Source organism: Carettochelys insculpta, chromosome 8 (assembly GCF_033958435.1).
Source record: "Carettochelys insculpta isolate YL-2023 chromosome 8, ASM3395843v1, whole genome shotgun sequence".
Classification (NCBI taxonomy): Eukaryota; Metazoa; Chordata; order Testudines; family Carettochelyidae; genus Carettochelys; species Carettochelys insculpta.
The window spans coordinates 29,040,664-29,067,584 of record NC_134144.1 but is presented as its reverse complement, the minus strand read 5'-3'; the positions used below and the strand labels follow the sequence as shown (position 1 = coordinate 29,067,584).

General features: G+C 45.3%; 1 protein-coding gene across 2 annotated transcripts in view; it reads left to right on the top strand.

Annotated features, from left to right (window-relative positions):
• UBE2E3 (ubiquitin conjugating enzyme E2 E3) overlaps positions 1-23,445 on the top strand; it is a 106,028-nt gene extending 82,583 nt beyond the window's left edge. The window contains exons 4-7 of one of the 2 annotated variants that reach the window (XR_012646366.1): positions 14,750-14,882; positions 18,498-18,645; positions 20,346-20,424; positions 20,999-23,445. Coding sequence is in view for 1 of the 2 variants with exons in the window: in XM_075000825.1 (XP_074856926.1) it covers positions 14,750-14,882; positions 18,498-18,645; positions 20,999-21,096 (379 nt within the window). In the remaining variant the exon portion in view is untranslated. The remainder of the gene's footprint in view (positions 1-14,749; positions 14,883-18,497; positions 18,646-20,345; positions 20,425-20,998) is intronic. The other variant, XM_075000825.1, reaches the window with a different exon arrangement.
• Positions 23,446-26,921: the final 3,476 nt, after the last annotated feature.

Sequence of the window (26,921 nt, the reverse complement as noted above, 5' to 3'; positions counted from 1 at the left end):
TGCAGTCTGGTCCGCGGCTGGGTGGGAGCGGGCTGCACAGGAAGGTATCGGCGCCAGCGAGTCTCAGGTGGCTCCAGGGGTCCCTCGGCGCTGTGGCCCTCGCGGGTGGGTGGTGGGGCGACGGCGGACGGCCCAGCGACGGCTGGAGCAGCTGGTGGTGGGGCTGCAGGAGCGGGCAGGGCAGGCGATGGCTCGGCCGGCGCGGCATGGGGGGCCAGGTAATCAACCAGCCGGTTAAATGTCTGCATATAGGCCCCCCATGCCTCCTGGCGCCAGGCCAGCGCCCGCTCCTGCAGCTGGAGGTGCTGCTCCGAGACCTCCAGCTGCTGGCGGAGGATGGCCAGCAGCTGGGGGTCCGTCGCCGCCGCCGGTAGTAGGCGCGGGGTCCGCCGTCTTGCCCTCCGCGGGGCCGGTCGTTCCTCGGCCGAGGGGCTGCCCTGGAGCGAGGGTCCCGGAGGGCTCTCCGGGACAACTGAGGCCTCGCCGGTGCTCTCTTCCAGTCCTTCGGATGGTGCAGGTGCAGGTGCAGGACACAGGAGAGGAGGGGGGAAAGAAGAATGGAGACAGGCGTTAGTGTGGGCCCCGAGCCGTGGCCTTTGTCCCCCCCGCCCTGTGCTGCAGGTTCCCCATCCCCGTCCCGGGGAGATGCTGCTGTGATGGATGGGGTTCAGGGGTCCCCCTGCCCTGCAGCCCGTCCCCTGGTGGGAGCGACTCTCACTTCACCCCGCAGGGTCTGAGAGCAGGAGAGCTTTCTCAGGCCACAGATGGCCAGTTTCTGGCAGGAGTGACAGCACCAGCTGTCGGAAGAGACAGTCCTTCCAACCCGTCGTGGGGAGAAGACCCCAAGGGGAGCCCCTCTGGGATGCAGCTTTCCCCCTCCTCTGGCTGGCTGCTTACCAGCTCTCCCTTCCCCTAGCCTCTACCTGTGGCCCCCGCCCTCGCCCCCCAATTCCAAGCCAGCTCGGCTCCTCCCTCCTGTTTGTTCAGGGCAGAGGTGTCACCTGCCAGCTGTAGCGCCAGGATCCTCCTTTGGCCCTGGGAGCTCCTCGGCTCTTGTGGCTCATATGTAGCCTGAGTCTCCCTTTGGCACTCCCCCCACTCCATCACATGCTGCTGCTGCCGGGTGTCCCACCCCCTCCGCCTGGGGGCCCCTCGAGGTTCCGCTCCCCCCTGGCCCAGGGATGGGGCATGGCACTGTCATGCAGGGTGGGGGGGGGCAGGGGCTGACGGCTGCAGTGCTGTGAGGGCCATGGCCCTGGTGTCCTTGGGGCCATGGCCATGTGAGCGTGTGGGGGGCCCTGGACACATCTCTGTTACCCCCGCCCCTCAAGCCCAGGGGTGTCCACTAGAGAGGGGTACCTACCTGTGGGTCCGTTCCCACGGTCCGGAGATCCCCGGGGGTCGGAGGCCCTGCTGCTGCTCCGGGATGGCAGGAGGAGGATCTGAAGGCTGGATTCTGCGGAGGAGGAGCCCCCCTCCTCCTCCTCCTCCTCCTCCTGCCGCGATGTCCTGGGGATGGCCTCCAGGGGGGGCCCCCGGCGTGCGGGGCTTGCCTCCGGGTCGGACTCCGGCTGCAGGGCCTGCTGGGGCTCGTCAGCCGAGGTGTCAAGGGTGGCCAGAGGGGAGGAGGTGTGCCGGGAGCCCAGGATGTCCCTGAGCTCCCTGTAAAAGGGGCAAGTGACGGGGACGGCCCCAGATCGGCTGGCCGCATCCCGGGCCCGGGCATAACCCTGCCGCAGCTCCTTCACCTTACTCTGGACATGGTCCGGAGTGCGGGCAGGGTGACCCCGGGCAGCCAGGCCGTCGGCCAGCCGAGCGAACGCATCCGCATTCCGCCTCTTGCTCCCCATTACCTGGAGCACCTCCTCCTCGCTCCAGAGCCCCAGCAGGTCCCGCAGCTCGGCCTCCGTCCAGGAGGGGCCCCGCTGCCGCTTCCCAGACTGGCAGGTCTTCTGGCTGGGCTGGCTGCCCTGGCTCCCCTTGGGGGGGGTCCCCTGAGGGCACTAGGGGGGCTGCTGGGCAGCCATCGCCACTGTGTGGTGGGCTGAGGGCTGTGCAGGCTGCCCGCGTGTGCAGGCTGCAGCCTGCACGTTGCCTCAGCTTCCTGCAGAGTCAGGGCGGGGGAGGGGACCTTTAAGGGGCCGCTCCACGCGGCCACCAGTGAGCTGAGGGGCTGGAGAGAGCGTCTCTCAACCCCCCAGCTGATGGCCGCCATGGAGGACCCGGCAATTTCGACGTTGCGGGACGTGGATCGTCTACACTGTCCCTACTTCGACGTTGAACGTCGAAGTAGGGCGCTATTCCTATCTCCTCATGGGGTTAGCGACTTCGACGTCTCGCCGCCTAACGTCGAAGTTAACTTCGAAATCGCGCCCGACGCGTGTAGCCGCGACGGGCGCTATTTCAAAGTTAGTGCCGCTACTTCGAAGTAGTGTGCACGTGTAGACACAGCTTATATGTGGGTTACACATGGAGGCTAATAAATTTGATTTTAAGATGTGGCACTTCCACAGTGGCTTTCAATCGAACTTCTGAATTCGATTTTGAGGCTGCACCCATCAAGTACCGACAATATTGTAATGTTGATATTAGTGTGCCCTAAATTAGTCTAATGGTATTTACAGTGAAGGCAGTTACATGGTAATATCAAGTTAACTTCCTTAAATTCGAATTTTTCAGGTAATGTAGATGTAGCCTCAGATGTTTAGGCAGTTGAGCAGTAAGTCCATAGCTAGAGATAGGCAAAATACCCTTTGGAGCATCAGCATTTTCCTGTGTTTTCAAAATATTCTAGTGAGGGTTTTGTAAGAGTCCCAGTGGCAGAGGCTGCAGTGGGATTTTGCTGAATGAATATGCAGCCCAGCAGCTGTAGCCTCCAGGATCCTTCAATACTGCCACCTTTGTGTGCATTGCAGGCCGCTTGTGAGCCTGTTAATACAAAGGAAGTGCGAGGAGCCTCGTCCTGGGTGGGGCTGTGCCTGTGTGTTTGTATTGATAAGGATATGTTTTTCTAAAGTGTAATGCTGGTTAAACACAGACTGAGTGGCTGTATCTTATGCCCATCTGAATGTTACAGCTGCAAATGAAGGTTTTTCAAACTGAGTGCTGTGAGACTTTCACCAGTGTATGTTAGCCATGCTGGATATATAGTTACAGCTCATGCTTCAGTACAGACATGCAGTGGTTCCTTATATTTCTGCTTCAGTAGGAATAAGTTAGAGAACATCTCTCTCACATGCTGAAAAGCAGAACAACAAGTCCTGTGGCACTTTATAGACAAACAGATAATTTGGAGCATAAGCTTTCGTGGGCAAAGACCAGCTTCATCAGGTGCCTGATTTGTGAGGGTAGGGTTCCAGAGGGGTATTTAAAGAGTGGCATCCCAGTAAAAGGGAGGGCCAGAGCTGACAAGGTCTATTCAGCAAGGTGGAAATGGCCCATTATCAGTAGTACGTATCAAAAGAGGAAAGTCAGATCAGACAGGCCCATTGTCAGAGTCTTATGGGGAAATATTAACACCCAGAGCTGAGAAGCTGCTTTTGTAAGGGGCAAGCCGCTCCCAGTCCCAGTTTAATCCTTGGTTAATGGAGTCAAATTTGCAAATAACTTGCAGTTCAGAGATTTCTCTCTCCATTTGATTTTTGAAATTTCTTTTTTTTAGGACTGCTACTTTTAAATCTGTTACTGAGTGTCCAGGGAGATTGAAGTGTTCTCCCACAGGCTACTGTACATTACCGTTCCTGATGTCTGATTTATGTCCATTTATTCTTTTACATAGAGACTGTCCAGTTTGGCCAATGTAAATTGTACTGGCACATGATGGCATATATTATATTAGTAGATGTGCAGGTAAAGGAGCCCCTGATGATATGGTTGATGTTAGGTCCTGTGATGATATTGCTGGTGTAGATACGTGAGCAGACTTGGCAGTGAGGTTTGTTGCAGGGATTGGTTCCATGTATAGAGTTCCTGTGTTGTGGTCTATAGTTGCTGGTGAGAATTTGTTTCAGGTTGGCAGGCTGTCTGTAGGCGAGGATAGGCCTGCCTCCCAAGGTCTGTGAGAGTGAAGGATCATTGTCCAGAATGGGTTGCAGATACCTGATGATGTGTTGGAGAGGCCTCAGGTAGGGGCTGTATATGATGGCCAGTGTGTGTTCTATGGTTTTCCTTGCGAGGCCTGTCTTGTAGCAGTTGGCCTCTGGGTACCCATCTATATCAAAAGAGGAAAAACCCAGAGGCTACCTGCTGCAAGACAGGCCTCGCAAGGAAAACCATAGAACACACACTGGCCATCATATACAGCCCCTACCTGAGGCCTTTCCCATGCATCATCAGTGATCTGCAACCCATCCTGGACAATGATCCTTCGCTCTCACAGACCTTGGGAGGCAGGCCGGTCCTCACCTACAGACAGCCTGCAGTACAGCACTTCAACCTACAGCACAGCACTTAAATCTCCCTGGACACTCAGTAACAGATTTAAAAGTAGCAGTCCTAAAACAAAGAAATTTCAAAAATCAAATGGAGGGCGAAACCTCTGAACTGCAATTTATTTGCAAATTTGATTCCATCAACCAAGGATTAAACAGAGACTGGGGGTGGCTCACACCTTACAAAAGCAGCTTCTCAGCCCTGGTTGTTAATATCTCCCCATTAGACTCTGACAATGGGCTTGTCTCATCTGACTTGTTTTTTCCTCTTTTGATACATACGACTGATAATGGGCCATTTCCACCTTGCTGAATAGACCTTGTCAGCTCTGGCCCTCGCTTTTACTGGGACCCCACTCTTTAAATACCCCTCTGGAAACTGCCCCTCCACGCCCCCCCCCCCCCCCCCCCGAATCATGCATCTGACGAAGTGAGTCTTTGCCCACAAAAGCTTATGCTCCAAGTTATCTGTTAGTCTATAAAGTGCAACAGGGCTTCTTGTTCTTCCCAAAGATACAGACTAACACAGCTCTCTCTCTGATGCTGTAAAGTACTGACAGTACTGTATACATTACAATTAACCATGGTGACAGAGCATGGCTGAGCTGTCTACAAAGAGATTTAGCAACAAAGAGGAAGCCGTGCTAGTCTATACACTATCAAAACAAAAAGCAGTCAAATAGCACTTTAAAGACTAGCAAAATAGTTTATTAGGTGGGTCTGTCCCATGAAAGCTCACCTAATAAACTATTTTGCTAGTCTTTAAAGTGCTACTTGACTGCTTTTTGTTTTGAAAGAGATTTAGGAGTTTCTCCTAGACACAATCTTGCCTTAAGGTGGGTTTTCCCTGAAGGAAGAATGTGGCTATGATTGACTTCATAGAGTCGCGCTGTCTGTCTGCTCCCTTTATGAGATGTACCTGTCAAAGCTCAGGTGCCAATCCTAACCAATGGGACTTTAAAAGGAAAGTCCAGGAAAAAATTAGTTATTTCAACTTTGTCTCTTAAATTTTTGACCTGGTACCAAGGAAAACAATTTGTACTAAAAGGGAGCACTCTCATTGCAGTTCTCTTCACTTCACTTTCCTCAAAACCACAATCCTAAGAATCTTGTGGTGTGTTTCAACTAATGTGACATTAATTCCATTCTTGATAGCATGCAGCATGCATGCAGCAAACACTGTTAGCCTCGAACCATGGGCCCTGATTCTGGACAGGTTCAGAGTTGTGCTTTGTGCAGCTTGGGAGCTTGTGCCTTTTCTGTTTGTTATTCACCCACCTGCCTTCCTCAAGCCTGAAGGTGACTGGGGCTTAGGCTGCTCGCTGCCTACCTCAGAATGTCTTAAATTCACTCACCTCTCATCCTAACAGGAATTTCTGACATTTGAGGAGCCCCAAGTCAGAGCTATTACAATCATACCACTTTATACTGTGTAAAGAAGTCAAGCCTGACAAGAATGGGTGGCATAGAAATTGTTACGGTGGCACTCCATGATTCCAGTATGCTGAGAGATTCTCCATTTCATCACTGGGGCAGCCATGGTGGAGCAATGGAGTAGTATCTTTTGCTTTATTGTGCTTTTTGAAGTTTTCATTGCCCTGGTTGGGAAGGAATCCCAGTCAGAGATGGGACAGGTCTCTTCAGCCATCCTGTGTCTATTCTAACTGCAAGAGATTGGCGTGGAAGCTGTTTCACAGTCTTACAGATCCCATTATTTGGGAGTTTTCCTGGTATTCAGCTAATCTTTATTCCCTTTATTATGTCTCATTATTAGCTTTGCATATGATCAGGCCTGCCAATGGAGGAGGGAGGGGAGGAGAGCAGCGGCGTGGTCAGGGCAGCACTGAAGTTCGAATGCCCTTTCCTCCCTCCCTCCTCGCCTTCTGGGGCACGGAACCAAGCCCTGCTCCCACGTTGACCCAGGGCCTATGAGGGCTGTTGGTGCTGCTGCATATGATAATACTTACTTACCTCTCATAACAGAGGTCAGAACAGAGTTGATTTTGTGCAAATGGCTGTAAATTACCACCCCTCCTTTTTATTTACCCTACCCCACCCTTATGAAATGAAGGATTGTACCTCAGTTTCAGATCTAATGGCTCATGATAAGTAGTACTGACAGCAAAAGAATCCAGGACCATACAGTATTTTACTGCCGCTTACACCAGATAATTTAGAAATTCTTGTCCTAGTCGGGGCTCCTACATCTGGCCCCAGGTGGGCAGTTTGAATGCATTTTGTGAACAAGGCAGGGAGATTTCAAGCTTGTTCTTCAGACAAGCACACATTGCAGTGCTGCTGCCAGTGCCACCGAGAGCCACTGAAGGCCTTGGGCAAGGTGGGAGGGTGGCTCAGCTCTGTGGCCTGGTAGGGGCAAGGCCAGTGGTGGAAGGGGAGGTGCCTAGGGCATTTGGCCCTTGGTGCTGAAGGGACTGCAGTGCTGTGTCCCCTTTTTCTCCCTCCCCGCTCCCTCCCAGCAGCGTGCAGCTGGAGCTGCACTGTTACAGCAATTCAAAGGAGCCTGGAGGCAACTGCCCTCTTTTTTACTGGCCCCCAGTCCATGGGCCCGGCTGCTGCAGCTGTGCTGCTGTCGCACATCTGGAGCAGATGGGCTCTGCTGACGGCAGAGAGCACTCCCATCAGCATAATTACTCTGCCCCTGTGAGAATCATAAGGTGTGTCCGTGGGAGAGCATCTCCTCTCACCAAAGCACCAGTGTGGACATTGTGCAACTTGTGGCACTTGTTGGCTTTTCCACTCCCATGAGCAAGGTGAGTTAGATCAAATTAAGCAGTAGCATGGACCTACCTTTAGGCAACTTGATCAGAGCTAGCGTGTGTGTGTGTGCCCAGGCTGGGAATTACGCCTTGGAAGTAAACATATCTTGTATCATGGGTCTTTCCCAGCAGTGAAGCAGCAGATACTTAAGAAGCAGCTGTTTGGGGTTAACTTTATTTGAGTGCTAAATCTCTGTAATTACATTAATCAGGTGTTTAACTTACAATGTAAAATTTTCTGTAAACCATAAGTTTCTCTTGTCACTTTAAAAATATTATTTCCGTGTTGCTTTGTCTGATTTTTTTTAACCTAGTTGTGCAAAATAATTATTCAGAAATGAACCCAAAAATACTTCTCCTGTTAAGTGTGTTAATTTACTTTTGGATGTGCCAGAAACTAATTTGGTCAGGCAGCAGGACAATAGCAATTAACAGCACAGATATGCTACGTTGTCAGAATATTAGATATATATGTGCACCACAGCACTTCTCCACTATTCCCAATCTTCCACTTGCCTGGGTGAAAGCTGACCCTCTCCCACTCCTGCCTGCACCCCAACCCTCAACTTCTGGCCTCAATCCAGGGTCCAGATCCCCTCTCACAGCCCAACTCTCTGCTGCCTTAGCGTGGGGAAAATGAACATGTCAGTGAGGGCAGAGGTGAGCAAATAGTGATGTTGGTGGGGATGAAATGGTATGGGTAGGGTCTCAGAGAAGGGGCAAAACAAGGGAGTTTGGTTATCTGCAAATACAAAGTTAGCAACCCCATCAGCTATGTCTGAGCTGCATACTGCCCAGGAAGTGAGTGGTGCTTTGTTCCACAGGTACGGAAAAGAATAAAATGTATAGTTTGATACATTTATCCAGCTGCTGTTCTGTATTTAGTGCTGTAGGAAAAAAATGATTGAAAATAGCCTGGTGTATCATCTTGGCTATTACATTCGTTAGCCTAGTCTTCACACATCAAAAATCATTAGTAAGGCTAAATTCTCTCTCACGCCATTGGTGAATCAGGCACTGTTTCATCTGTTGTAAGAAATGTCCTCAATCTCAGTTAAAAATAATAAAATGCTCAACCTTTTGACTGAAGAATGTTCACCTTTATCTGAGTATATTTACTGGTATTTTTTTTAATCTTATTTCAGAAGTTGTGACATTGTTTTCTCAGCCGTAAGAGGAATGTGTGGTAGTGTACCAATAGGGTGCTTTCTACCTGTCTTAGTTGAAAATATTCTTACCTTCCAAATAGCACTCTCCTCCTCACATGTAACTTTATCCATTTATATAAGACTAACAATAATATAGAAGATAACACTAAATAACTAAATGGAGAGTTACTGCACTTAGATGCTGAGCTATTAACTGATAGGATCCTTGCGCTGAGATGGTTCATGATTACCAGACAGTTTGACTCAAAGCTAGATGCTGTAACAGTACTTAATTGTGACTGATTCATTTGACTGTAATATGTGGCTATTGTAATTTGTCTATTTCATTAATCTGACTGAATGCCATCCAGCAATTAGAGTTGTATTAAAGGAGGGTAGCTTGACAGAAGGCAAAGATTCTAACCTCTGTATTAGACTATAAAATAACCATTAAAGCTAATGCCAAAATTGAATCACTTAATAGTTTCCAAACGTAATATTAATTAGCTATAAGTCTGATAAGTATCAAGAATTAATTAAAACTTTTCAGTGGCCTATATGGGTTTTAAATATTATCATTGTTGCTCCAGTATTTTTAGTTCTCTATGCTAATTGCTTTTTGGAAAGCATGAATGGAATAATCTCCAGTAGTGATGTGAAGTACAAACAATTTACTGCAACATTAAGAACTATTGCTTGGCATCCTCCTACATAGTTTTCACTTATAATGGTTATCTGTGGGTTTTGTTGACTCGTTTGTACATGGCTTACAAATCAAAAAAAAACATGGTGAAGGTTCACAGGCCCAAACTTTCAATGTAGTATTTATTTTCTTTTTAACAAAGAAAAGTTAATTATAACCTAGAAGCTGTCTACTTGTATTTTTGGCAAAGGGAGAATACTTTGCCAAAAATATGATGATGATTTTTAAAATATATTTTAAAATGCTAGCTAGAGTTTCTGATTATTTTTGTCGTATAAAGAAAAGGCCTGAAACAAAATAAGTATTTGGTATATAAAACAATGGGACTACAGTTACACTCACCCAAACTGCCGGCAGTAGTATGCAAAAAGGCGGTCTTGAAAATGCAAATAGCCACTAATTTACATATTCACTCACTGGCAGACACTGCCTCCGGCACAAAAATAGCTGTGTAAATGTGGGTCAGCCAGAGGAACCCCCCCCCCACACTCCCTTTGCTGGCAGCCTCTTATGCCTGGAAAAAATCAGGCATAAGACGCTGCTAACAAAGAGGAGGTTTTGCCGGCAGACCCACTTTTACACAGCTTTTTTTGTACTGGCAGCGGCATCTGCTTGTGAGTGAATATGCAAGTGAGCAGCCATTTGCATTTTTGAGGCCATCCATTTGCATACTGCTGCTGGCGGTTTGGATCAGGGTAACGATAGCCTGACTGATTAACAATCATCAAGAATAAGCTATGAATTTTAACTGGAAAATAATTCATAATTCAGATTAGTATTTGGTTGTCTCTGGAATGTCCTGTCTAAAAAAACACTCCCACATTTATCACCCAGGATGTGTGGGTGCATGATGATGATGATGATGATGAAATAGTTCCTCTTTTGAGTATGAAAGCAGGGAAGAAACTGTTTTATAGTAAAACACGAGTGCTCATGCTGCAATCTTTTGAGCTATCTTACTTTGCCCAGCCAGCAGTATGGATCTTGTCAGGAGAAGAATCTGCATGTTACCTTACATTACTTTCTTGGAGAGGGTACTTATGTTTTTCAAATCAATGCCTGCTCTGTGGAGAAATAGTTTTGTTTTGGATATTTGAGAAGGGATGTAAACAGATACTCAGATTGTATCGTGCTAATTCTAACATCCCAGCGGTTGGGAAAATGCTAGTTCAGGGGTCTCAAACTCCCAGCCCTCAGTCCATCTACAGACTGAGCATTTCCCTAATCAGGCCTGCATGGCTGATGCCTGGGGAGGATGCCAAGTAGCATTTGGGGACCATGCATGGCTCCCACCAGCACTTAGGCCCCCAGCACCCACATAGTCCCAGCTGCAGGGGGCACCGTACAGTCCGGATAGCCATGCTGGCTGCCTCCACTACAATGAACAGCACTAGCCAGAGAGGTAGATAAGCTGACACACTTCCACAGCCAGTGGGGCGGGGCCACGGGGTTTCACTTTTGGTTTCCCTAGTCAGGGACGGGGGAGCCCAGCATGATGAGAAAAAAAAGCACCCCAATTTCCAGAACGCTTGTGATCCAATCAGAAGAGTTGGCATCACTGGTAGGTAGTCAGTGTGACAGACTGGGTTAATGATTTCACACCTTGCACCGATGGAGAGAACAGCTCTGCACACATGTGTCCCGGGCCCTGGGACACGCCAGCATTGTGCAGCTGGAGGCCAGAAGCCACTCTGACCTCACTGCACTGTCATGGTGGCAGCAGGAGCCTCCAGCAGGTTTTTAATCACCCAGAGGTGGAGCCAGGGGATGTCGGGGGAGGAGTGCGCAGCCATCAGGCGGGCTTGGAGACTTGTTGGGGGAGAATGCCCCCCCGCCCTCCCCCCGAGCCTGCAGGCTTGCTAGGAGGATTTGGGACTGGCACTGGCCCTAAGTTTGAGGCCCCTGTGCTAGTTCATTATTTCCTAAACAGTTTTGTAATATTGACAGCTGCCAAAAAATCTCTGTAACATGTTCTTCCCTTCTTCCCTCTGTAACATGCTCTTCCCAAGCAAATGGCTCTGAGTTACCATTTTGAAAACATGCAGCATGTAGTAAGACAGCTATGTAACTATATGGGTTCCTATTAATGAGGGGAGTGCTCTGTTAAAATAGATTGGATTCTCCATCTCTGCCCACCCCCGAAGAAAACCTTAAACTTTCCAATGTAACACATGAAAATTATTCTGTATCATTCTAAACAAGTGATATCAAACACATAACATCTCAACACTACAAAACTGAATCACACCCTTAGGTACTTTTATAAATAACTTTGTAAATTGTTCAGGGATATTACAGACTTGAGAGGTATGTGTTACAGTTGGATGTTAAGTACATCCATAGATGGTGTTTATAGGTGGCTACAAACAAACAATATGTTCACCTGTTGGAGCTTAACAATCTCTAAATCAAACCGTCTACAGTAGAAGCATGTTTATCCAGCACCCAGATAACCAGCACATTCGGTTCTCCAGCTTGCTACAGGGCTGGTTACCCAGCCGGGGACAGCTGTCTCAGTTGCTACAGGGCTGGCTGACCAGCTGGTGCTGACTGCTCTGAACCAGTTACCCAGGCACAGCCAGCAGAGCTGACCAGCTGCCCACCGGTGGCCAGCAGAGAAGGCTAGCTGCCCATTGCCTGGCTGGGGGGGCGGAGCAGGTCCAGCTGCCTGCTGCTTGGCCGAGGTTGCAGAGCGGGGCTGGCTGCCCACTGCCCAGGTGGGGGGGCAGAGAGAGGCCAGCTGCCACACCTTTTTATTATCCAGCCTCCCCAGTTCCTGGGGGAGGCTGGATAATAAAGCTTGTACTATATTAATTATTTATTATATTAATCTTAAAATTTATAAAGGGAATATAGAGTGTGGGGTTTTTTCTAATGCTCTAGATCCAGTGGATGTGTGAGTTATAATTTCTTTGCTATGTGTATTCCACGTAACTCAGACAAACACAGATGCTACTGCAGCTACGTTCTCCAGAACTCAAAGATAGGATTTGTGTTTAATACAGAGATAGTACAGTGAATCCACTGCATTACCTATACATGGAATGGTTAATCCTTTCTGTTGCCAATGCACTCACAAGCATTAAGGTCCTGCTTCAGCTTGGTACCTAAGCACAATGAATAGCTTTAAGCAATAATCCCGATTGAAGTCTGCGAGAAGTTTGGCACCTGCTGAAGTCAAATAAATGATCAGTATTAGATATTTAAGTTATCAGAAATAGTCAACGTGCATTCATCAAAGGCAAGTCCTGCCTGACCAACCTGATTGCCTTCTATGAAGAAGTGACTGGTCCTGTGGATATGGGGAAGGCAGTGGATTTGAAATACCTGGACTTTGATACAGTCTCTCGCAGTATCTTGCCAGCAAGTTAAAGAAGTATAGATTGGATAAATGGACAGTAAGGTGGATAGAAAGCTGGTTTGGTCATCGGGCTCAAGGGGTTGTGATCAATGGCTCAATGTCTGGTTGCTGATCAGTTTCAAGCATAGTCTCCTAAGGTTCATTCCTGGGGCAGATTTTGTTCAACATCTTCATTAATGACCTGGACAAGGGGATGGATTGCACCCTCAGCAAGTTCGTGGATGATGCTAAGCTAGGGGAGAGGCAGATATTTTGGAGGGTAGGAATAGGGTTCAGAGTGTCCTAGACCAGGGAGGTGCAAAGTGGGGGACGTGCCCCCTTGTGGTGGTTGCCAGATTTTATCGGGGGAAGCACAGCAAAGTCCTCAAGCTGCAACCCCCGCGGCTGCATTTTTATTAGCAAAGGACAAAGTCAGTACAAGTGAGGCACACGCCTCAGCTGCTTTCACTAGCTGTGAACGGTGAGCCAGGGCATATGTGTGCTGCTGCTGGCCCCCTTCCCCTTCCTCTCAGCCCAGCATCCAACCCTGCTCCTGCCCCATGTGCAGACAGAGCCTGATGTGCAGCCTGCCCCCATGAGTCCTCCAGCTGCCCTTGCGCTGCCATTGCTGGGCAGTGGGGCTGCCTCTGCCCCCTCCCCCCTGCTGCCTGGCTGCATTCAGGTAACCTGTGGTGCACTGGACTGCGCCTGCCCCTGCCCATACTGCTGCTGTTGCTCTAGGGAGCTTCCCCACATCCCCTGCATGGCAGCGAGCCAGGAGACTGTGTGCACAGTGGGGCGGGAAGAATCCCCTTTATCCTGGCTCCCCAGCATAGGGCTTGTGTGTTTCACTGAGATTTTTTTAAATCTCACCCCAGACCAATGTTCCATCTAATCTTTTCCACACACATCCTACCCAGGGGCTTTCTCTGCCTCCACCAAGGGAGAGCAGTACATCGCTTCTGGGAGAACACCAATCCCTTCCAGGGTCGAGGAGCAGGGGAATGGAGAGACAGCTGCTAATTGCAGGCCCCAGCATAAAAAGTTGCTCACCCCTAACCTAGGCAAATTGAAGGATTGGGACAAGAGAAATTTAATGAGGTGTAACAAGGGCACATCTGGAGTCCTGCACTTAGGATGTGAGAGTCCCAAACACTGCTGCAGGCTGGGGACTGACTGGCTAAGCAGGTTCTGCAGAAAAGGACCTGGGCATTACAGCGGATGAGAATCTGGACATGAGTCAACTATGTGCCCTTGTAGCCAAGAAGGCTAATGGCATATTGGGCTGCATTAGTAGGAGCACTGCCAGCAGATCTAGGGAAGTGATTATTCTCCTTTATTTGACACTGGTGAGGCCACATCTGGAATATTGTGTCCAATTCTGTCCCCCTTCCCTCACATTATTTAAAGGATGTGGACGCATTGGAGTGACTCCAGTGAAGGGAAACAATAATTATTTGGAGGCTGGAGCACGTGACTCATGAGGAGAGGTAGAGGGATTTAGACTTACTTAGTCTACAGAAGAGAAGACTGAAGGGGGATTTGATAGCAGCCTTCACTTATCTGAAGGGGAATTATAAAGAGGATGGAGAGAGGCTGTTTTCAGTGGAGACAGATGACAGAATGAGGAGCAGTGGTCTCAAGTTGCACTGGGAGAAGTCTAGGTTGGATATTAGGAAAAAAACTTATTTCGTTAGGGCTGCGTCTACACTAGCAAGTTCTTTTGAAAGATTTTTCGAAAGAAGGGAGCTCTTTCGAAAGAACCCATGGAGTGTCTACACACAAAAAGCATTCTTTCAAAAGTAAATTGAAAAAATGTGGTGCTCCTTTTGAAATAGCTCTTCCTTCCCTATTTCAGGAAAAGTGCACCCTTTCAAAAGCTTCTTTCGAAAAAAAATATGTGTAGACACTCCACAGGGAGTGTCTTCTTTCTAAAGAACTGTTTTCATTTTCAATCCCTGGCCCATTATTTCAAAAAAGTGGGGGCTGCGTGGACGTTCTCTTTCGAAAGAGCAGATCACTCTTTTGATCTGCTTTTTTGTGTGTGGATGCGCTCTTTCGAAGGAAGTTCTTTCAGAAGAGATCTTCTGGAAGAGCTTCTTTCGAAAGATCTCTGTAGTGTAGACGTAGCCTAGGGGGATGGTGAAGGACTGGAATAGGTCCTGGCTTGACAAAGCCCTGACTGGGATGATGTAGTTGGGATTGATTCTGCTTTGAGCAGGGAATTGGACTGGTCTCTTCTCACCTTACAATTCTATGATAATAACTGGATTTAAAAAAGGTAATCCCTGCAAATGTTATTTACAAAGGTACAGATGATTCTCTCCCTTTCTCTCAATGATTTTAAATAGTGCTGGCCCTAAAGGAGATAACATTTATGAATGGAGATCAACTATACTTGGACCCCCAGGTTCTGTGTATGAAGGAGGTGTTTTTTTCCTGGATATCACATTTTCATCTGATTATCCATTCAAGCCACCAAAGGTAAGGGTAAGGTTTTATTTATAGTAACCACATTTTTTTAAAATTACTAGTAATTTTTTGAGAAAGGCCTTGATTTTCAGATGGTGCATGTACAGGCCTTTCTGAAAACCAAGCCCCATTCAGATGTCCTGGAAAATGTGCCAGTCTCACCTTTGAAAATCTTGGCAAGCGATTTTAAGAAGTATGCTTCAGAATCCATACTGTTTCTCACATCCCGCCAAGTTTCCTAATGATGAATTGAGTGACAATTGGTCAGGAGTACTAGATGAAAAATGATTTCCAATAAAAGAGAGCTTCTTTTCACAGCTACATTTCTTGGCAATAAGCAAAAATAAATAAACAAATAAACAAATAAATAAATGGCTATTAGAACTGAATAAATTTAGATAAAAATATAACATTATTCCCACCAGTTGGCTAAGAATCCTATTACATATGTATTATAATAAAATGCCAGTGTATCTGAAATTTGTTAGATATGCACTCTTGGTTGGTAACATTATTAAGAATATATACACACATTTCAAAATGAACTGAAGCTTAAGGTGAAGTTTTCATTTGCGTGCTCTCAGAATGCTATGAAAATTTATGCCAATACAGGTTCAACCTCTCTAATCTGGAACATGCTCGTCTGGAAGCATCTATAATCCAGCATGATTTTAGTTAGCTAGATGACCACTTATGATGGGTGTGGGCAAGTTTTCCACGGTCCCATAAAGCTTGTTTCCAGCCACCAGTCTGGCTGTCTATGTTCTGCAGTGTTATATAGCTGTAATTTACCCCAATTGTCTTCTAAGAGTCCAATAAGAAGTGAAAGTTTTGTTAGTGCTTCTAGACAATATGACCTCCCGTGGTCCAGCAAATTCTCTCATCTGGTACCGGTCAGGTCATAAGGATGCTGGATTATAGAGGTTCAAACTGTAAAATGTATTTGTTCAGAAATCAGAATTAACCAACAGATATTGAGGATTAGGAATTTAAAAGCTTTTTTAAAACCAGGTTTAGAATTTCATAATCTTGTCAGTGTCACCAGAAAGAGCACTGTTAACATTTCAGAGGGATAATTGCTCTATCACCCTACATTTTCTGCAGCCTGTAGCTGTCATGGCCACTACTGTTGTTACAGTCATTAGAACATAAGCATATCCATGCTGGATCAGATCAGTGGTCCATCTAGCCCAACATCCTATCTCCTGATGAGGGCCAATGCCAGATGTTTCAAAGGGAATGAACAGAACATGGGAATCCCCAAGTGATCCATCCTATATCATCCAGTCCCAGCATTTAACAGTTAGAGGCTTAGGGACACCCAGAGCATGGGGTTGCATCCCTGACTATCTTAGATAATAATCACTGATGGACCTCTCCTCCATGAATTTACCTATTTTTTAAGTTCAGTTATACTTTTGGCCTTTGCAACATCTCCTGACAATGAGGTCTACGCATTGACCATGAATCTTACAAAGTAGTTACTTATATTTGTTTTATTAATGTCATAGTGTGGTGGGTCTTGTAAATGCAGGGTTGTGAGTTCAATCCTTGAGGAGGCCATTTAGGGGTCTGCAGCAAATAGATTTAAAAAAAAAATCCATCAGGGATGGTTCTTGGTCCTGCCAGGAGGGCAGGGGTCTGGACTCAATGACTTCTCAAGGTCCCTTCTAGTTCTATGGGATATGGATGTATTGGGTAACCCCAGGTTCTTGTGTTATGTGAATGTGTAAATAAAAATTCTTTGCTCACTTTCTCCAGATCATTCATGATTTTACAGGCCTTGTTCATATTCCCCTAGGCTGTGGCCACGCTAGCCTGTTCTTTCGGAGGGGCTATGGTAATGTGGCACTTTGGAATATGCTAATGAGGTGCTGCCATGAGTATGCAGCACCTCATTAGCATAATGGCAGCCACACACTTTGAAACTGCTGGTTTCGAAACACATGCCGCCCATGTAGCCGGGGGCCTTTCGAAAAGGCCCCCTGATTTTGAAAGCCCCTTCTTCCCATTTAGTTTTGGGAAGAAGGGGCTTTCGAACTCAGGGGATCCTTTCAGAAGGCCCCTGGCTACACAGACGACGTGCATTTCGAAACCCGCAGCTTCGAAGCACGAGTGGCTGTCGTTATGCTAATGAGGCACTGCATATTCATGACAGTGCCTCATTAGTATATTCCAAAGTGCCACTTTACCACAGCCACTCCAAAAGGAGGGGTTAGTGTGGCCACAACCCTAGTGTCACCTCTTTTTTGAGATGAATAGACCCAGTCTTTTTAATCTCTCCTCTTAAGGAAGCTGGTCCATACCCTTAATTGTTTTTCTTGCTCTTCTCCATACCTCTTCCATTTCTAGTATTTCTTTTTTGAGATGGGGTACCCAGAACTGTGCACAATATGCAGTACCATTTATATAGATACGTTAAGATATTTACTTTCTTATTACTTTCCCCTTTCTAAGGGTTTCTAACATTCTATTGCTTTTATGACTAACACTGCACAATGAAGTGTCCTGTTTGTTTATTTATTTTGTTTCCTTGGCACACTACAACATAAAGAATAATACGTTCTCAGACTTCCCCAAAAGCATAAAACAGTGAGGTTTTGCAGAACATTTCAAATTTTACATCAAGATTGTGTTATTATGTGAGTTGGATGAGTTCCCTCAAACGTTCAGATTTGCATTCCAGAGTATGGTAAAATGGAAATAGATGTTTTATTCATCTCTGCCACAAACTGTGCCTCCAGCAATTAATTATCACTTATTTTGTGTATGAACAGAAACCATTTCCATACTATACAAATATTAATCTGAAATCAATTAAAACAGAAAGATGATGGTACTTACTGCAATAGAAATGTTTTATGAATAATGCTTGTCTAATGGGGAGGTGACGAAGATTTAGTTTATAAAGTGCTTTGAAGATGACAAAAGCAATAAGCTCCCCAAAAATTCAGTATTGAAAGGATATTAAGGTTGCACATTTAGGTACTGAAATGGAAGGAACAGAGAAGTAAGATTGCACATGGACGCCAAACCCTTGTTCATTTGTTCATATGCACTGCAATCACTGTTATATGTCTTCCTGGGCTTGTATACACTAGCTCCCTTCTTTGAAGGGAGCGTGTAAGTAGGGTGTTGGGAAATTATTAATGAAGTTCTGTGCTGCATATGCAGCACTTCATTAAGCTAATTCTCCCCAGCATCAACTTTGAAGTGTTAAACTTCAAAGCGTCAGCTTGTGTGTAGCCGCAGCTCACCTGCTGGTTCTTCAAAGTGCCTGGGCAACTGCAAAGTCCCTTTACTCCTGAGAATTTTACAAAAATTTTACAAAATTTTGAGGAGTAAAAGTTGCCCAGGCACTTCGAAGTACCAACAGGTTAGCTGCAGCTACACACGAGCCGGCATTTGGAAGTTGAACACTTCAGAGTTGCCACGGGGGAGAATTAGCTTAATGAAGTGCTGCCTACGCAGCATAGCACTTAATTAATAATCTCCTGACACATTACTTACCATGCTCCCTTTGAAGTAGGGAGGTAGTGTAGACAAGCCCCCTCATAATCGAACTGTTCCTGTTACCGAATACACATTGCATAGCTAGCATGTAATGATTTTTGTCTGTAATTTTAGGTTACTTTCCGTACCAGAATTTATCACTGCAACATCAACAGTCAGGGAGTCATCTGTCTGGATATTTTGAAAGACAACTGGAGCCCTGCTTTGACTATTTCAAAGGTTTTGCTGTCTATTTGTTCTCTCTTGACAGATTGCAACCCTGGTAAGCAAATTCTAATTTACTATGCATGAAGTCTTGCTCATTTTGCTGCAAAATGATTCAGTAGATGATTCTTTGCAGAATAATCCTGTCATTCTTAAAGTAGATGTTTGAAATTTGAGATTAACCCCCTATGTTTATTTAGTGCCATCTACATTTCTCTTGTAGAAAGATTGCTCCCTGCAATATATTTTTTAGCCTTTGCATAGTCAATGCCATGTTCACAAATCAGTTCTGAGCTCTCATATAGTTCTTTTCACTCATCCCTCTCTGTGGAGGGTAAATAGCATTGTCCCATTTTGCAGAGGGAGGAAATGGGCAGAGAGTTGACATGAATTGTCCAAGTGCAGGCAGCAAGAAACAGAACCCAAATCTCCTGACTCCCAGTCCATTGCCTCCTCCTCTGGACCATTATGTGAAAAACAACTTCCTGTTCAGCCTCTTTAGATAAAGTTTGTATGGACAAAAATACAGATTTTCAGTTTCAGAGCTGACTGCTTCAAAAATACTCCAAGACTGAAACTGGAAGGAATAAGGCCAGTCCTGTTTTCTGTTACACCAGTGTAAATCTGGAATAAATCCTTTTAAATCAATGGTTTTATTCTGGATTTGCTCCTAGGGTTTATTGTGAAAGTGCTTTGTGTTTGTCAGTATGTAATGCACGACACTATCAATCCAGCATTTCACATTCATGAAAATGCTGTGAATGAGATGCATGGTTATATGAAACATCTTTTTTGTGTTTGTTCATTTGAAGCTAAACTCTGATGTTTCAAATAAAAGAAGGGGAAAAGCAAAGAAGGTGAAATATTGATGCTGTATCCTAGCCTTTTAAACAAACAACATTTCATCTGCTCTGCTTTTCCTTTCCTTTCAAGTTGTTAAAGGAGTTGAGTGGGGAGTGAGTTGATCAGGGCAGGGAGCCAAAGCAGAAACTGAGAGAGACCAAATGAGGCCCCTGATTCCTGACTACCCACAGCCCAATTCTGTCCCCCCACCCCCACCAACACACACACTTAACCTCACTGTTCCCCCATTACTCTATCCATAGAGGGCAGCAGTGGCTCTGACTCTGGCCCCCACGCTGCCCCAGGGAAGGCAGGTTCTCCTGCCCCAGCGCCAAACAGGCTGCCGCCTGCTGCTCTGGTGCTGGCCTGGCCCATGGACCTGTGGATGCTGGTAGACCCAACCCCAGTACTCTCTCACCCTACCAAACCAAAGACGGAAGTTCAAATTTCCTCTACAAATATGAGAAACCAAATAGAGTATCGGTGTATGAAGAGAGCCTGCGAGAGATGGCAGAAGAGAACAGTTGAAATTGCTAACAATTTTGCTGGTTTCAAAGTTTCTTATGTTTGGGGGAGATCCACTAAAGCCAGTACAAGTTCTCAGCGGCAGAAAGATTTCATTGTACTCCTGCTGTATTAATAAAATTAATCTTAATAATCCTTGGTCAGAGGAGACTTGGGAAGCACTGGTTTACTAAGACTGTGTCTGTACTGCAAAAAAACAGAAGCCTGATGCAGCATGTCTCAGTGCCTTAGGGTCATGCTCTGGAGCTAAAAACAGCAGTGTAGACATTTCAGAACCTAGGGTCCAAGCCAAGCAGGATCATCAACATTACTATTTTTAGCCCCATAGCGTGAGCCTGAATTAGCTGACCCAGGCTCTGTGACTCACAAGTCCTTCTTGTTTTGGTGTAGACACAGTCTAAAAGAGATCTGTCAGGAGGTACTTTACAGGCTTCCTTCTACAGTGCTGGCATACAACTGTGTAGAAAACGTAAGTGACTGTGGTATTTAGTAAACTTGAAAGTACCAACTGTTTAAGGGGGTCATGAGGAAATCTTTCATATGTCATGCTTTTGTCACCTTTGTCTGGGAATCTGCTTAGCAGTAGTCTGGCTTTCTCTGGCATGTCATTTTTTTTTAGCTTAACATTTCTAAAATGTGAAAATATTTGTATTGCATAATATCAAATAGTTCCAGAGGCAAATGGTTCTTGGGCAGCTTCTGGTTTTACACAATTCCTAGCCTGTAGGTGTCTTTCAGACCATCAGCTAAAATGCAAAGCTGTAACATGGTAACACAGATGTTGGCCTATCTTTTAAATAAATAGAATGTTGGATTGTGCAGGTAATCAAAACAGATTAAAATCTTTCCTATTCGTTCTGGCTTTGGGTGTTTGTTCTTGAAAAATGTCTTGCGTCTACTACACATTCTATCAATGTCTGACCTAATAAAGAGGATATATTGGGAAGCAAATTACTTTTTAAAATGTCACCTTTTTAATAGAGTGATGTCTAATATCATTTTTCTTCCCCTTCTTCCTCTCCTTTTACCCCAAATCATTATAGCTGATCCTCTGGTTGGAAGCATAGCCACTCAGTACCTGACCAACAGAGCAGAACATGACAGGATAGCCAGACAGTGGACCAAGAGATATGCAACATAAATGACATAAACTATCTGTGAAGGTGTGGGAAGCAACTTTACAGTGTGCAACAAATCTTTATAGCCTTTACAATACGGACTTCTGTGTATATGTTATACTGATTCTACTCTCTGCTTTTATCCTTTTGAAGACTGGGATACTGCCCCCTAAAAAGGTAAATGCTATTTGGAGTAGAACTTTGTAGCTGTAGATTAGTTATGTTTAAAAAGCCTACTTGCAAGTCTTGCTTCTTTGGGATATCAAAATGTATTTTGTGATGTACTAAGGATACTGTTCCTGAAGTCAACCAAATATTATAGTGCATTTTAGCCTAATTCATTATCTGTATGAAGTTATTAAAGGTAGCTGTAGATTACTAGGAATTATGTCATTTGTATTAAACCCAGATCTATTTCCAATATGTGGTACATGCTGTTGTGAAAACTGTTTTAACTTTTACCTTTGTCAGTTTGTAATGAAAGGATTTCCTTTTTCCCCTTTGTAGCTCAGAGAGCACCCAGTGTATCATCTCAAACACAATAAACATGTTCCCCAAGGAGCAGTTTCTTTGTTTTCCTAATTTAAATTAGTATTTGAGTGGATTTAAATATAGTAATGATGCAAAGCTATTGTATTGCAGGTCCCAAGGGATCGTCTGATAAATTAATATACACAAGTGAAGGTTTGCTGTTAAATGTTTAATGTATACCTGTGGATTGTTTAAAAGTATTTCCTCCCCACACACACTGGATTTTTTTTTTTAATCTCCTTCCTCCCTTTCACCCGCCTTTGAACTACCAAGTTTTGTTATTTGTTTTGTGGAGGAGGGGATTAATTTAAAATGAGAGCAGTTAGTGTGAGGTTGCAATGGCACTGCAATTGTGGTTAAACAAAAAAACAAAGTCAACATGAGTTTTCCAATAATTTGTTCAGCTGGAGGAGGGCCAGAATCTCAACAGCTTGAGGCTTCATTTGAGTCAAGAATGTGACTCACCCATCCAGAGAACTGCAATTGTCCATTGAAAAGAGTCTTCCGAAGCATTATTGGATGTTTTGTTAGCTCTCTGAACAAGAAAGTAATAAAAGAGATTTAACCAGGGATTATGGTATGATAAAAGAGATTGGAAACACTTGGGGAGAACTGCGCTGTTGTAAGTGACACTGAAACTGACAGTTAGAAATTAGACCTCCCACCATTTTTGTGTGTAACAAAACGCAAGTGTATATTCTATATGGTTTGAAAAGTACAGTTATTAATTTTCTCTTTAGGTTATCAATCACAGTAGTGATCACACTTGAGTAATAGCAGTGTCATTGAGCCTTTTCAAATAATTGGCCCTTTTTTAAAAATTATTTTCTCCCATGTGCCCGTGTGTTTTTGCAGACATTGTAGCTCTTCCATTATTGAGGTTCAGTACATTAAATGTGCAGGAAGCAAAATTTCAATGTTTCAATATCTAAGCAGCAGAATTTAAAGATATCTAAAGTTAGTTATCACTTAAAGCTCTGTTCTGGGCTCAGGTGGCCTTTAGCATGTGCTCTCTAAGTATTTCTGCAGTTTCCTCAAGGTAGCTGAAAGGACTATATATTCCAGATAGCTGTTCATGTGCTGTGTCGTAGATTTGGAGCGTGGGTTGTAAAGGGCAAAAGGGAATAACAAATAGGGAATTGGCATATTCAGTGGAGACCTTAATGTGGTACTAAACTAGTGCACGTGAATAAAAGTTCTAGGAACCACTGAGAACCTCAGTTTCCCATTATGGAATTATATGTAGTGAAAAATAATACATCCTGGCCAAGAAGCCTGCTTCTGAGAACCAAGAAATTGTGCTACATTCAAAGGACAACTAAAGTCTGGGGAGAGACATCAGAGACATTGCTGATGGCTGTCTGTAGAAAAACGCATGCACGGGTCACATGTACAACACTCCAATAAATGTCCCAGAAGGGGCAAAATATATATTTCACATATTAAATATGTGGTCTACTGAATTTTCAGATATTCATTATTATAAGAGACATGGTTTAAAATAAAGGTGTAATTCTTATTTTTTGTACTCGGTTTCTTATCACTCATCAGACTTCAGATACCGAGGTGTGCAGGTGGGATGCCTTCCTAACCTTGCCCCATTCTCGCCTTTGTAGACATTCAGTCCTGTACTCCCTTCCCTTCCCTTTTGTTGCTTTGTCATGATTCTGTTCTTTTAAATGTAGTTTTTGTGTGTAAATTTTATATTTTCTGAAGTAAAAGTTGTTTGTGAAAACATTTAAACTTTAAAGAATAAGCTAATTTTGTTTCTCAACTTCTCTCTGCTAAACCAAGCAGTAGAAAGAAATTTGTATCATTAAATAAATCAATTAGTTGTTAAATGAGCATGTGTGTCTGTTTCCCTGGGGTTCGGGAGAAATCTCCTCCAATCCTGACTGCATCCAAGGCCTCCAATTTGAAATACTAAATCAAAAGAGAAGATGAAGTGTAAAACGATCCATTTTCTTAGCTCTCCTAGTGCAAAATTGTCTGCTGGCAAATCAGTGGGACTGCATGCATTTATATGATTAAAACTCCAGTTCTGTGATTTTTCGAGCTCCAGCTTACTCATGCTAATTGGAAAATGTCAACATGACATTTTGACAGAAAACAAATTTAACATTTTAAAATTCTCTTCCTCTTTTACAGGACCATTTTATTTTTTCTCCATAATCTACATGATATGTGGGTCAAACACCATGCGCTCAACCAGCACTCTGGTTCCAGCTCCTTATGCACCATGACACAGAAGGCAGTTGATATTTTAAAGTATCTTTATTTGTATATTTACAGAAGCTCATGAATTAGTCATATGACAGCAATTTCCTGGTCTATTGTATCCATCCTTGTAAAATATCAGCTAGCTAAAAGGGATGTGAACAAACACAGTGTAGGACATAGTACCCTGTGAAATACATCACTGGAAGAGGAGGGGGATCACTTGAGCCTAGATTACATTTGCACAATCAGCCTGGAGTTGCCCTGCCTCACATGTAGACCTGAGACTGAATTAGCTCAGAGCTGCAATCTGCTCCCTTCCTCCTAGGAGACATCTGTGACAGACCACTAGCAGGTGCAGATTCCTTTTCTCTAGGCACTGGCTCAGCTGCCTGGAGTGGGGGCTTACGTTTCTGTCCTTTTTTGACCTACCTGTATGTGAGGGAGCTTCAACCTCAAGGAGTTCCCCCCCACCTCCAATGTTGTGACAGTGCTGTGAGGTGGGTACCCTACTCCTGCTGACACTAAGTGGGCACAGAGCCAGGCACAATCCTACCCTTTGCAGGCATTGTATAATCCCTCACTGATACACTTTCTTCAAGGGATTTATGATTTATCAAACATGTTTCCCTGCACTCTCAAAGAGCTTATGGAGGTAAATCTCTCTCATAGATCTGGAAGGGACTTTCAGAGGTCAAGTTCAGTCCCCTGCCCTCACTGCAAGACCTAGCACTGTCTCTGACTAGGTTTTTCAATGAAAAAAAATGTATTAGCTCCAGATCATCAAATGGCCCTTTGAAGGACTGAGCTCAGAACCCCAGCTTTACAAGGCCCATGCTGGGGCCACTGAGCTAACTCACTTCCTTCTTGCTAAACCTGCCTAGGCCACCAGAGGGAGCTGCAAGGGAGATGCCCAAGAAACTGGCAACTGAAGTTACACTTCTTTGGATTCCACCAATGTGTGGAAGATGCAAATACTTCTGCCTTTAGTTAGGAGTATGGTCTGTCATCCTGTACCTGTGCTGTGAGTTGGAGGATGGAGTTCACATTTCCAGTGCATCTGCTTTTTCTCATTTGAGCCGGGCTACTGGGGATGGACGTAGGAAAAGTGGATTTTAGTACAGAGCTCTGTTGCAGCTCTGAAGCGATATTTGGAGTTTCCTGTTGTAGAAATGCAATGACATCATCAACCTTTGTGCTTATGAAATCTTTCCTTAGTCACTTTTCAGCAATGTAACTACACCAACCATTTTCTCTTCAGTACCACCTGTACTGCAGTGGTTCCCAAGCTTTTTGGCATCACACCTCCCTTTTGATTTTTGAGAAAACCTCACATACTCCAACCTCTTCTTTACCATCATCCAGCCCCTTTTAACAACCCTGTCCCAGCCGCCAGAGCTGCCCACGCCATCCACTTGCCCATCTCAGACCTGCACTGCTGGAGTCACCGCCCAAGCCCTGCACCGCCAGGGCCAGCCCCCGGCCCACCCACCCACCAGCTGTTGGGGCCAGCTCCCTGCCCCAGCCCAAACTGCCCGGGCCAGCCGCTGCCCACCAGCCTAAGCCACCTGAGCCCAGCACTGCTGGGGCCAGGCTCCCACTCACCAGCCTGAGCCCCGCGCTGCGGGGGCCAGCCACCCACCTGAGCTGCCTGAGCCCTGCAATGCGGGGGCCAGCTGCCCAAGCACTGTGATTCCCCACAAGCTGGCCAGCTGCCTGAGCCCCACAAGCCCTGTAAACCCCCCGCCTGAGCCACTCCCCTGCACAAAGTCAGGCACCACCAGCTCCCCACTCTTAGCCCATCCCCCTGACTTGAGCCAGGCACCCTCAGCCTCCCATCTAACCCCCTCCTCCTCCTCCCAATCCACACTCACCTTTGCACTTGGGTCTTCACCAGCGGCCTACTTTTTATAGTGGCTGGGCCATGTCACTCATATAAAATGGCAGGGGCTGAGGGCCAGAAGCAAAGAGTAGGGGGGAATGATGGAGGGGCTGGGTTGCCTCACACACCCCTAGTTTGGGAAACCATGCTATAGTGCATGACCCAATTACACTGGAAATGGGTGAGTAGGATCCTAGGATAACAGAGGAGATCAGAACCAGAAACACATGTATTGAGCTGAGGTGCTGATGTGCCCGTCTGGTCTGCTGGGCAGGCCATTTAGCTTTACTGAAATTCTGATGGAAGCTAAGGCAGTTCTACAAGACCTTAGTGGAAAAGTAGGTAATACACTAATGGGGTATTAAAAATTCGCTGGTGATCTCAAAATTCCCTAGTTAGCTAGGGAGATGAGTGATAGTTCCTATGATATGTATACTGCTGCATTTTTGTGCTGAGTTGCAGCAATTTGCATAAACATGGAGTTGGACCACTGTTGTTCCAAACACATTCCATAACTGTGCCTGTCTTCATAAGCCCTAACTCCAGATACAAGGTGGACTGGCCATTGAGGGTATCAGTTCTCTAACAAAACACCAGTAAACCTAGAAGGGAGGTTTTATGTTTCTCAGTTGCTGGCTGTTTGTAGGGGTAATATGTGCTTTACAAAGTAATAGCAGCATACACTGGAAAGGTCTCTGTGCACAGAATTAAGCTCTCCCTTATAGCAAGTTGTCAACCCACTTCTGCATGGCACAGGTGAAAACAGCTACCAGCTCATGCCATCAGTCTGGTCTTTCTCTCCTTCTACTGAGTAAATAGCAGGTCATCATTTCTAAAGGAGCTCTAAGTGGCAAAATCCTCCAGGAGTGACTGAATGAGTTGGCAGCTGAGATTTTTGGGATACAGCACAGGTAGCAAATAGACAGGGAGGAACCCTTAGCCCTGACACAGACCATTCTCCTGCAGGCCCTAATGGACATATCCCTGAAGCATAATGTTGAGTTAAGAATCAACAATCCAACATTTATTTGAGAAACCAATTAGCAAGAGTAGGAAAGGAAATAGAGCGAAAACTGCTGAAGTGCAATGTTGTGAATGGTGAGATTACTTTCAGCTGGTGGTGATGGAAACCTGTCTTATGCTTTTTATATTCCAGTATGTTTGATGTCCTTAATATTTTTGAAAATTTGGATTAATATTTTTTGAAAATTTGGATCA